General features: G+C 40.5%; 2 protein-coding genes across 4 annotated transcripts in view; one reads left to right on the top strand and one right to left on the bottom strand.

Moving 5' to 3' along the window:
• LOC138000318 (uncharacterized) overlaps positions 1-295 on the bottom strand; it is an 18,685-nt gene extending 18,390 nt beyond the window's left edge. Inside the window, exon 1 of one of the 2 annotated variants that reach the window (XM_068846634.1) lies at positions 56-295. The gene's annotated coding sequence lies outside the window, so the exon portion shown is untranslated. The remainder of the gene's footprint in view (positions 1-55) is intronic. The other variant, XM_068846635.1, reaches the window with a different exon arrangement.
• Positions 296-577: 282 nt separating this feature from the next.
• LOC138000316 (uncharacterized) lies at positions 578-6,235 on the top strand. Of its 2 annotated transcripts, none has more exons than XM_068846633.1 (7): positions 578-675; positions 1,010-1,448; positions 2,120-2,259; positions 3,435-3,632; positions 5,118-5,282; positions 5,519-5,559; positions 6,099-6,235. In XM_068846633.1, exons 1-6 carry the CDS (start codon positions 640-642, stop codon positions 5,534-5,536), a joined length of 996 nt encoding a protein of 331 aa, XP_068702734.1. In that variant the 5' UTR covers positions 578-639; the 3' UTR covers positions 5,537-5,559; positions 6,099-6,235. The 2 variants fall into 2 exon arrangements, with proteins under 2 accessions (XP_068702734.1, XP_068702733.1); XM_068846632.1 differs by having other exon boundaries at positions 6,064-6,202.
• Positions 6,236-12,500: the final 6,265 nt, after the last annotated feature.

The following is a 12,500-nucleotide window of genomic DNA, read 5'->3' as shown; positions in this document are numbered from 1 at the left end:
GATTTTGTACAAAATGAAACAGAGGAACAATAACTGAATATTAATAATTCCAAACCTTCAGAGTAGATGAAGCGGCTCAGAACGGAGGTTTCCTCGAGAGAAATTGATGACCAATCACAAGATCAATGCACGCATACAAATACTTTTAGAAACACCAAAAATGAAGAATTCGTTGATGATAATTTTAAAAGCTTCAAGGTTACCAAAAGCACGAAGTTTGGGATGCTATTCACTATGAAGATAAATCGCAAGTTCCGGCTAACTGATTCGATTTCAGAGAATTTAGTTGGGGGTTCCCCGAGAAATATCCAACCAATTACTGACGCATTTAAAATTGTCATGCGGTCGCTCTCATTGGTTGAGTAATCACTTTAAAATATCTGTCCAATCAAACGCATTACATTGACGTATACTTCCGTTCTTTCCAAGAAATTTATTCACAACTACATGGATTACAAATGGCCATTTTCGTGACCGGTGGTCGCTGATTGGTTGTTGAGTCATCACCCTAACTATATGACCAATCATCGAAGCGCATGTCCATGACGTAGTCTTTCGTGCTTTGCAAGAAAAGTAGGACAAATAAGTAATGTTCATTTTCTGTTCGTGACTGCAGTTTTGAGGAAAGTGAAAACAAAAATGGAAGATCAGAGTAACAGAACCGGCTTGAGGGAGGTAGCAAAGCTTAGGATAACTTCTTTTGTAATTATTTTTTGGGGTAACAGGCACAATATCTTATTTTTGGTTCACAAAACGGGAAAAAGCCGACGACGAAATTGGAGACCTTGACTTTCACTTTACACCTTTCTGTATAATTAAAATCAATAGGAAAAGTTTCGGAAAGACTAGAAACAAGAGAAATGTACTTCCATACCTTGCCTATTCTCTCAAAACGGATCTCTTCTTCAATGCTTCGTTTTTCTTTTCCACGAGTGATTATCGCTGTCGTCGGAATCAGTTCGTCGCTCCAACGCTTCGACCTAAGTGTATTCTGTCCTTTTCCTTTCAGGCACAAGGCATTGGGTCAGACTCAAGCAATGCAAATGAACACTCTGAAAGTCAACCAGTTTATCAAACTGCACAATTACTACATGTATATACTGAAAGGGTGCCTGAAGGACAAGAGCACTCCCGGGAACCAATCCATAACACGGAAGCCGGACAGAGCCCAGGGGAAGCAACGCAAAGATGCTGTTGTCTTAAAGACGATGGTACAGTTAGAGCTGAGGGATCTTACTGCAGCCTCTGTGGGAAGCTTATCGATGAGCAAAGCCGTGCAGATCATTTGCCGAGCGTTCGGCCTGCCCCCTTGCCCCCTGAATATGCTCGCGAATTTGCCTTAAGTTTACCTTCTTTACCATGTGAAAGTTCTGCTGACGACCACAACCCGTCAGAATACAATGAGGATCCTTCCCAGGCTGAAGGAAGAGGAAAAATTCCTGTTCATGGTATGTAAGTCTCTAATTCTCATGCACGTTTAGCAAAGTTCGTCTGTCTGGTTAAAATGACCATTCAATGAAGCACGAGCGAAAAATTCGAAGACGAATCCAATCATGAATGAAATCACTTTTGTGCGAACCAATGTATGTTTTAGTGAGGTGAAGGATTTAAATGCTGACTTGAAGCTACAATCGCCTATTCACACACATGTGATTTAAATCTCTGAAAACCCTAGCCATTCAAATTATTTGCCACTTGAGATGACTGCAGAATAAACCCTAGACCCTTCAACGAAGTGGGTAAAGAAGGTTAGACTATCCTCGTTTTTTTTCCTCCGTTTAGAGTCGTCTGACCGACCCAACTTTTTGCGTTTACAAAAAAAAAAAAGTAACGACGTAGTTAAACCATTTTTATGTCGCATAGGAGTTTCGGTGGTTGATCCTTTTCCCCATGTTGTCTTAATTTTACAATAACATCAACCAACTTTTCCGCCATATTGATTTTGGGTTCACGACTTAGTGTTTTCCAGGCTCCGCTGCAATGATGCTGGCGTAGCAGGCCTCCGATTCCGAGACAACTTGTGATTTTTTTTTTCAATCCAACCGACAGGAAACGCATTCGACGCTAAAGGAAAAAAAGGGACATACCCTGCCTAACTGCATTTTCTTTATTACTATAGGAATGTGGCCGAAGAAAACTCCAATTCAAATACCATCCAGACCAAGGGAATTTGAATGTTACTTGACAGATGCTGTGCACCCACCAACAAACGAAACGGGATTTTCCATTCACTTCGTTGCTGTGCAACGTTATCCAGACGTAAGGCTTAAGTAGTGAAAAATTCACGTCTAGTTAAAAAAAAAATCTTCTTGGTTGGTCTCCGTTGGGTTTTCGAACTCCGAGTCACGTCCTCATTTGTTACCTCAGGGCGTAGAAATGAAAAACTTTGTGGTGGATACTACAAAGCAGTAAGAAGAGGAACTGTGTTTCAGTCTAGTCAGGTAGATCTGAACTAAACGCTGACTAGGAAAATTGCAGTAATAACATAAAATGATTGCTTTCAAAGGATACTATAGTAACTTAATAATATACTAGATTATCTCGCTTGAGATTCTGACGTTTCTCAATATTATTTGGAAAACATTAAATGAGATTTTGCCTCTTTCACCTCCCATAAAATGCAGTATTTTCGCGACTTGAGCTCAAGAAGGCTATTTGGGTTTATATACGCCAATAAAATTAGTTTCTACACCTCTTTCGTTGTATTCAAAAACACTAAGGAAATAGTGTCTGCTCTGACGTTAAGTTGGTAAGCAATAGGTGGGTATATTTTCGAAACATGAATGATCGACATGAAAAACACAGTTCAGAATGTTACAATGAGCACTTTAAGCAAAGAAGCCGTGTTAGGACTAGGAAATAGTGCGCAAACTTCACGTTCCGTTGCCCCAAGGCCATAAGTTGCTTTTCCAAACACAAATGGGTTTTTCCCTTTTTTGCAACTTGTTTAACACCTAGGTGTGCTGAACATTCAACTCAAACTCTAGGCTGGGTTTTGCAAGTCCAAGCAGACACGCTAAAGGAGCTGAAGAGTTGACGTTAGGGCAGACTACCAACTCGGGATTTATACAGACAAATACCTCTTTTCGGGAATACCGATTTAATCTCAGTACCATCGACATTCGTTTGTGACCATGGTGGCCACACCCTCCTCCTTACTTCCTAAATATCCAAATGGCTCGCAAACTTCTAAAGGCTGTTTTGTTTCTTTTAATTTCGTTAATCTCCATACTTGGCCTTCAAACTTAAACATGGTCATGTATAGAAAAAAAATTCTTGCCAGTAACAATGAGACAAACTCAATTTGACAAAGGAAAGTTACTTCATGCCCATTTATCTAATTTGATAAATTAGCACAAGAACGATTCAGACACCTTGGTAAATAAAAATGGCACTGTTGAGCGAAAATAATCATACTTTCCCTTGAATGATAGGAAACCATTAAAGTACAGGGAGATTTCGACTGGAATGTTGTCAAGTTCATTGCACTGGGAGAGGAAGGCATGAGCATAGAAGAGAGCAAACCTACCTATCGAATATCCTTAACCAAGGATACAAAAGTGACAATCGAATTTGAATTGCTGAGACGGGATGGAAAGTTTGAAATAGTGGAAATTCTGTGTGCTCAAGAGGTACGTAATATCTAAAGTACAAGTGACAGTCATGCCAAGAGTACTCCTTAACGTGCAATTTTCAGTTTTAGTAGCCAGCGAAATAAATATTGAAAAGAAACAGCGTATCTGGGTGCTTGGGGTGTTGGGCTTGAAACCTGAAATTTGGAGATCATATGCTCAAGTCCCACTAATGAGCAGCAAGTCCCTGGTTAAGCTTTTCCGCTGTGCATGTGAATAGCCAACTGATATGCATTCAGCCAAATGAGTTTCCTGAAGATTGGTTGTATTTATTTGCATCAAGTGTTAATGCAATTTTTTTGTGGGTGGCAGACTAAGAACTGGTTATAAAATGAATGATATAATCATCCCTTCAGTGGCTCTGATAAGCCCCTCCAGGAAGCAAACAAATAAGTACATATGCACATCTATTACATTAACATACATCTCAGCCATTTTCCAAAAAAAATTATAGGAAAAATAAGAGGAAATTAGCAGGAATATAGGAGATTTATAGGATTTTAGGACAAAATAAAGGAGTTCTATAGGAGGATTTTCAGCCACTCACAGATAAAATTCTTAGGTTGAAACACAATTCAATGAGTCTTGCATCATTTCGGAGACTAAGACACTAGTTTGCAATGTGTTCATTGATAAGACGATTTACAAACAAAAGTAAACAGTGATTGTCAACAGTCACATGACCACCCCTTACAACCTCCAAAAAAGGTCAGCCACTTATGAGAAGTTTAACTCCCAATAGCGACCAACATCAATACTTATGAGAGTTTGTAAAATGATCACTAAAGGGAAAATGCTTTCATCTGTTATCAAACTCTCTCAACTAATTCTTTCAGGAAATGTATAAAGATCAGTATGAGAATTTCTAAGTGGATATTGGGGCTTAAAGGGTTATCATATTACGATATATATCAAGAGATGACACATTTTGAATGAGAAACATTAACACTTTCATTTTCCTTAAACTGTGTTAAAAGGAAATATAGCAGTTTTTGGCTCATTATAGGAGTTTTATAGGATCCTATAAAATAAATAGGAAAAATAGGATTTATAGGAAGGCTGGGATATATGCATTACAAATTTTGGGGACTCAGCATGCTTGTAGCACGTTCAAATGATGAGGGCATCAGACTGGATTTCTGGAGGTCCCATTATCAGGTTTCACCCTGGTAACGAGGTAGCGCAAGACGTTCCTCATCATAACCAACATCATCATTGTAGACAAGAATAAGGTCAACAACCTTACTTCCCTGTCAAAATGACTGTCCATTTCACCACCTTGTAGAAGGTTGTGGTTATCAACTACTAGGTAACAATCTTCACAGTCAACTCAAACATCAGTTGCCTCCTAAAAAAGTCAACCACTTCAGGATGTCAAAAGAAAAAAAAGGAATTTTCAGGGAGAGAGATTTGGGGTTACTGAACTTCAACTCATCTTAATGTTTCCTAATTACTTTATCTTTGCACCTCTTCAATTTTTGTTAGGTGCCTTTACACAAGATCTTGAGTGCAAGCCAACACAGGTTACCAGGGCCCATAGCGAGAATCCTCGTACGATGCCTTGGCGAACCAGGGGAGCTGTGCCAAAACCATATAAGAATGAAGATCAAATACGGCCAGAACCAAAGGATAATCATATTTCCTATCTGGGTATGAGAATTCTATAGGTGCTTTGAAATTGCCATTTTAGCGAGTGTAATCAAATTATCGTTTGATTATACTCTACTTCTCACATTTGTAACCTTTAAAACGTTTTTTTTCCAAACAAAATGCATTATCTTTAAGAACATCTACATTGGTGTCAAAAAAATCACCATGTTTATTTATAAACTAAGGTAATTTAGATAAGGACATACTGTCACAATTAAATTTCCTTTTCTTTTTAGTTCTGTGCGCGTCCGTGAAGGGAGAAGTTTGTTCTCTCCAGGTTAGTAAATTAATTTTTTTTAAAATTTAAAGTAATCCATTTGCACTGCAATTGCTCATAACTAAAAAAAGAAAATATGTAAGAGCACACTTACTGTAACAAAAACGTATGCAACCGATAATAAATTGAGGTAAGTACAAGAAGTAAAATACTACACCTAGAGAAACAGAAAAAGGGGAAGGACTGGATGGTAACATACATGTATGAAACGTTCAAGCTGGTCCACCCAAACAAAATGCATGAGGACATTATAAACAAAGTAGGTAGGCCACAAATAAAGAAGATGAAAGGATTCAAAACAGGCAAGCAGTACATTACAAAAGCAAGGCAGGAAGCCTATTTTGCTCTAGGGTAGATGGGACCTGGTATTACATGTGTAATGGCAGCAAGCAGGTCTGTTGACTGAGCTCATGTGGTCTACTAATTGAGGACCAAAAAATGGAATGGAGATATCAAGCAATGTTCATGTATAATATACTTATTGTTAATTGTATTAATTTCTAGATGACAACAATGGTTTTATTACGACTTTCTGTCAGATTGTCAACTTAAGCATTGGTGAACATTTAAGGCAACCCAAGACCAAGTACCTGGGACAATTTCAAGGATCACAGTGGAAGGTCTGGTGATGCAACCAGACGTAATCTCAGTTGAAGTAAGCTTCAAGGAGAAACGAGTCATCCCTGTTCAAGAAAAACTTTCTTTCTTTCTTTTTTTTCAAATTTTCTTCAGGAGTCACACAAAACTTTCTATAGCAATTTAAGAAAATTAGAATTGGTATTACCGGTATTTTCTTTTTGTCACATCCCTAACCCAAACCCTAAATGAAGGAATAGATGAATTAAGGGCCACTTCCTGAATAGAAGTTGGAACTCAATACACCTTATTCCAAAAAGGCTGCCATTTTCAATTCCCACCCTGGTCAGAGTTTTTCTCTGTCCTTATGTGGGCCCATTTCCATTACTAGGGCTAACGCTCACATGGTCTATATGGGTAAAACTAGCACTTCACATTACCCTCTAATAATTTAGTATTCTTTTGTTTGCTTGCAAATTAGCACTTGTTGCCTCGTTCGTATACTTAAAATTCGAAAGAATATTTAACCTTGAACAAGGTAACAAGGGCTAATTTCCAAGCAAACAAAAGAATACTAAAACGGCAACTGGCCTTTTTGGAATAAGAAGTATTCATGAACAAATTGTTGAAGCTTACATTGTGACAGACTGCAGTTTAGACATGAAAAATGAGGAGTGACAGCTGACTTAAGGCTTTTCTCAGATTAATTTTTAGCATATACTAAAACAGTGGATAGCGTTGAACATCCGCACTGATTGGCTACTCAAACTCCGGATATCCTTTGCTATTCACCTCCTGTCTTAGTATATACTAAAACAGCTATTCACCTCAGTGTTGGTGGCTAGTGGTGGATATTTACCTCGCCGCTTCGCAGCTTGGTAAATATCCACCACTGGCCACCTCCACTTCAGTGAATAGTTGCTAATTATCAGTTTATTTAGGGTTTGGGTTTCTTATCATACAGAACTACATCAGAGTAACCTGTGATCAGCTGGGTTTTTTTTGTGAACAAAAAGACGGAAGAAGCCAGTGATCAATAACAAAATGCTTAATGCCATCTGCTAGCATGAGAAATTTTTGCAAAAAGCAAGTTTTGCTATACAAATGGATTTTGAAATGAATCTCAAAAACAAAATGCCCTCATGCAGTCACAAATGTAAATTACCTGAAGTTTTACGATGCAAGAGTTAAAGGTTGTCCTTTTGAAGAAAAAAGGCATTTTTACTGGTGATATTGCCAGCTCTTGTCATGTTTGGGAAGTTTTGCTAGCCAGCTGCGATTTGGCCAGTAAATTTGTTAACCCTTGCTCTTTCATTCTTGTCCCACGTAAAATCATTTTAGAAACCCTTATCATAATACACACAAAAAAGGGCAAGACATCCCGAAAAAAATGGAGAATGGAAGCTGTCTCAAACAGGTGAAATTATAGTACCCTAACTGGTGCAGCTACAAATGAAACACTTGTAATGTGTGTAGCCCCTGAAACCAAATTGGTCTCTGGCTTCTGCTGCCTAGAGCAACAGCATTACGGTATGTGTTCCTGAGTTTGGAACATATAATTAAGAAAATTGAATAAAGGTGTTATTTGATTGGCCCTTATAATACGAAAAAAGAATACACATAATGGCATCTAAATTTTTCACTTAATTGAGTGGAACTTACCACTATCCAGTATTCTTATTTCTGAGCATGTCCAACAGACTGCACCTTAAAACTGGACAAATATTAATGTTAGTGCAAATATGCACATTTTGACAGAAAACTGACTTTTTAGGAATTCCACATTTTAAAACAATAAGCTTTAAATTAATGGAAGTGAAAAATACAGAAAATTTCTTCTCAAGCATTTTTCCTCCTAAAATCAGTCCCACACTTACGTGACTTCAGTGCCAACTTGGAGTCCAAATAAAATTTTATGTAGAAAACAAATCAGGCCTTAACTGAAGAATGTTGCAAAACAGACGAATGATTGCATCTATCTGCTGCAATGTGGAATTCTTAAACAAGGACTTGAGCTGTCAGTTTACGAAGCCAAAGTAAGGTTTTTGTACAATAATGATTAATAAAAAGCATCATGCCATTTTAAGAGCAAATTCTCCCAGTGGATAGTGGGCACACACATGTCAGAAAAAGTCAATCAAAAACATCCATACGATATAGGCAAGATATTGTTGACATCACCTATTGTCATTGATGTGCCAACCATAGTCTCATTGGCTGTCGAAACAAAGGCTCTTTTGTCCCTGTGGTTGGCACATTTGAACAACAAAAGCTGTGTTTGTAAACAGTTATCTTCCCTATACATGTAAAGGTTCTTTCAGTTTGTTATTATAATGATTACTAAGCATGATTGTCCGGGTGAGTGTGGTCTCAGGATGACATTAACTGATGTTTCGACAACTTGAGCAGAAGTCCTCTTCAGAGTCAAGTCATCACATTTGTGACCATGCATTCTTTAATGCATGTGATCTATCCATTTAGAAGACAAAGATGGCTTTTCTTGCTCTCTCAATGAAAAGCGGGTGGACAAGAAAGAATGTGAATTCATTGAAATTGTACACACTTTTGAAATCCTTGTGGTTTAGGATGCTTTAAAATTGTTATTGGCTTTGTTTACTGACAGTTGCTGTTTCAAGAAAGGTTGTCCAAAAGAAGCCAAAGAGCGTTTGCTGTTACAATTCGCATTCGCAAAGGACATGCACATCAACATAGGATGATAGAAGTAAGTTTTATTAAGGCAAAGGTCGTGTAATCCAGGCCGTGTAACATCCCTCCTTTTTCAAAGAAAAATAATAATAAAATAAAAATAACTGGTATAGCGACGAATCAATTATGAGATGTCAGCGTTCATGTTAAGTCCTTTCTAGAAAAATCAAAACAGTAATAAAAAAATCAAAGTCTGATGGCCTAGTGGGATCAATATGAAATTGTCAGTCCAGATTGTTAAATTGTCTGCCTATTCTATTTGCAGACAGTCTTACAGGTAACCGAGGGGTCTCCTTGAGCGTTGAGGTCTCGCATGTTGGTTGTTCACTGGTCCTGGTTGGGCAGGGCTCGGTGCAACCGTTTTAGGTGGTTCGCTGGTTTTCTGTTGTTGCTCGGCCTCCTTTGGGGTTGGTAGACTAACAGCTGGTTCTCATAGTGAGTTCTGCTCACCTGAGGATCTCCTCCCCTTCTCCACACCTTTACTGTCATGGTTGGACCCATCCTCTGCTCTTTCTGGTGTTTTTCTAAGATGGCTTCTGGTTCTGCGGTAAACCCCTCCGTCTGGCGTCTCTACGGTGTATGATCTTTCGTCTAAGCCACCTCTGACAGTTGCTTTCTTCCATACCTTGTCGCTTGATCGGAACGGCCTCATCCTAACTATGTCGCCTTCTGCTAGCTCTCTGAGATCTCTGGCGCCGTCATTGAAATATTTCATCTGTTGTTCTTGTCGCTTCACTAGGTTCTGCGTGTCTATCTCTGGGTATGTTACTCTTGGCTGGAGTAATTTTCCGGATGTTGGCAACAGAGTCTGTGCGCCTGTTCATGAGTCTTTGTGCTGGGCTCGAGTCCACTCCTTGAGTTGGCGTGTTTCGGTAGTCGAGGATCGCCATGTAGGGATCTTTATCGCTATCCAGTGCTTTACGTAGAAGACTCTTTGCTGTCTTTACAGCAGATTCTGCTTTCCCATTGGCTTTGCTGTTGCCGGGGCTGCTTGGGGTGTGTTCAAAGTCCCATTTCTCTGCAAACTTTCGGAATTCTTTGCAGTCAAACTGTGGCTCATTATCACTGACTACTTGGTCAGGGCATCCGTATCTTGCAAAATGGCTCTTCAGTTTCAGAATCACTGTGCTGGCTAGGGTGTTGTTGAGTTTATCTATTTCCCAGTAATTGCTGAAATAATCGACGGTGATGAGAAACTCTTTGTTGTCAAACGTGAAAAGATCGACTCCAATCCTTTCCCATGGTCTGGATGGTGTCTTAAGTGGCATCAATGGCTGGTTTGGTTGCGACCTCTCATATTTTCTGCAGGTCTCGCAGGTAGCTATCATCTCCTTGATTTCAGCATTCATGCCTGGCCAAAAAATGCATTCCCGTGCATGTCTTAGGCAGGACTCAGCTCCCATGTGTGATGAGTGAATCCTCTGCTTCATGTTTCCGCGTAAGGCTTTCCGTATGACAACTCTCTCACTTCTGAATATGAGTCTGTCTTGCACTGATAGCTCGTCTCGTATGCTATAGTACGGTGCTACTTGTGCCGGTGTTGCATTTCTTTCTGCAGGCCAACCTTGGAGGATCACAGACTTAAGGATCTGGAGTGTCTCGTCCCTTTCTGTCTCGTCTCGGATCTCCTGCAGTCGCTGGTCTGAGATGGGTAAGAAACTGGCCATACTGACATATTCGAAGTCTGCTCCCGTTGGGTGCTCCGTGCTTGGCAGGTATGCATGGGATAGGAAGTCTGCAATATGCATTTCTGTTCCCTTTTCGCAATGAACTTCCAGATCGTACTTTTGGAGCCTCATAATCATTCCTTGCAGGCGTCTTGGCACACATGCGAGGGGCTTGTTGAGGATTGCTTCAAGAGGCTTGTGATCACTGTAAACTGTGACGTGCCTCCCGCATGTAAACTGGTTGAATTTCTCCAGTGCGTAAACGATAGCGAGCATTTCCTTCTCTATCTGGGCATATCGCGTCTCGGCATCGGATAGAGCACGGCTGGCGTATGCCACTGGTTTCTCATTCTGAAGGAGGGCCGCGCCTATGCCCTTTTGGCTAGTGTCACACTGGATTGCTAGGGGACTGGACGGGTTATAATATACTCAAGATTGGTGCTTCTGTAACCATCTTTTGGACCTCTTTGAATGCCTTGTCTTGCTCCTCTGTCCAGACTCGGGTGAGTCGTCGAATTGGCTCCATACTGTCTGCTAGTCTAGGCAGAAATTTTGCCAGGTAGTTTACAAACCCATTCAGCCGTTGTACGCCTTCAATATCGGCAGGTTTCGGCATGTCTCTGATCGCTTTGGCCTTATCGGGATCTATCTTGATACCCTCATTGGTTAGCACATGTCCCATGAACGTCACGCTCTTGGAGCGCAATTTCAGCTTGTCTGGATTGAGGGCTATACCATGCGACTGACATCTCTCTAGCAGCTTGACCAGCTTCTGGTCATGGTCAGCATTGGCCTGTTCGTCTGTGTCCCCAACTCCATAGATCAAGATATCATCTACTATGTCTAGAACACCTTCTAATCCATCCAGAGCCTGATTGACTCTTTTCTGGAATATTTCATGACACGGATAGTTTAAATGGGACCCTGCACCACCGGTACCGTCCAAAGGGTGTTGCAAAGGTGGTGAGAGCACTAGATTCTTCGTCAAGGACACAATGCCAGTAGCCGGAACGTAAGTCAACAGTGGAGAATATTTTGGCTTGTCCCAGTTCAGGTAGGATGTCATCGAGGATAGGAAGCTGATAGCGTTCACGCTTGAGAGCTGCATTCAGTGGTCGTGGATCGATACAGATTCTAAGTGCTCCAGACTTTTTGGTTGCCACTACCACGCTACTGACCCATGGAGTGGGTCGGTCTACCTGGGCGATTACTCCCAGGTTCTGAAGCCTGTCTATCTCTTTCTTGAACCTCTCCTTTAATGCGACATTTGGGTCGACTTCAATTCACCATGCCTGGGAAACGTCCGAGTTGGCTCTTGAAGACTCTCGGGTATTGCATGACAACTTGCTGCACTGTCAACAGCTGATGAACCACTCCTTCATTCCGCTTGGGCGCTGGTACCAACTTGAAATTATTCCAGTGTATTGTGAGAAGCTTCATATGTTGTGCAGCCCTTACTCCTATCAAAGGGGCTAGTTTTTCCTTCACTACGACAAACTCTACAGAGTACTTCTTGCGGTTATAAGGATTCGTGACAATGAGTCTTGCAGTGCCTAGTGGCGTGACTTCCGTTTTGTTCCACATGATGAGGGTTTTTGTAGTGGTTGTCAAGTCTTAGTTGTCAACGACATCTTTCGGCAAAATGTTTATCGATGATCCACAATCTATTTGAAACTTGATGGGCCTGTCATCAATAAGCATTTTGGTATATATCTCCTTGGGAAAATGGCTGTTATCAGATGGTTTGATAGAGCATATGTTTGCACTGTCGACTGCTATGCTAGTTATGTAGTCGATGTCTTCATTATCATCCACTGACGATGAGGGAGTATGTCGACGAAATGTTGTTTACGCGCTTTCCAGGTTTCTTGCACTTGCTTGCAAAGTGATTTCTTCCTCCACATTGACGGCATCAGTGACCCCATGCTGGACATTTTCCTTTCTCGAACGAGTGAATTCCACCACAAAAGAGGCAGGATTTTCGTGACCTGT

The sequence above is a fragment of the Montipora foliosa genome, chromosome 4, assembly GCF_036669935.1.
Source record: "Montipora foliosa isolate CH-2021 chromosome 4, ASM3666993v2, whole genome shotgun sequence".
Classification (NCBI taxonomy): Eukaryota; Metazoa; Cnidaria; class Anthozoa; order Scleractinia; family Acroporidae; genus Montipora; species Montipora foliosa.
Note: the sequence above shows the minus strand (reverse complement) of the source record. Positions and strands in the feature narration are given on the sequence as shown.

What these genes read in the sequence shown, in the direction of transcription:
- LOC138000316 (XM_068846633.1), top strand. Translation starts at nt 640, where the DNA reads ATGGAAGATCAGAGTAACAGAACCGGCTTGAGGGAG. An exon ending in AGGAAAAATTCCTGTTCATG is followed by an intron (nt 1,449 to 2,119) that starts GTATGTAAGTCT and finishes TTATTACTATAG; the next exon opens with GAATGTGGCCGAAGAAAACT. An exon ending in CTGTGCAACGTTATCCAGAC is followed by an intron (nt 2,260 to 3,434) that starts GTAAGGCTTAAG and finishes CTTGAATGATAG; the next exon opens with GAAACCATTAAAGTACAGGG.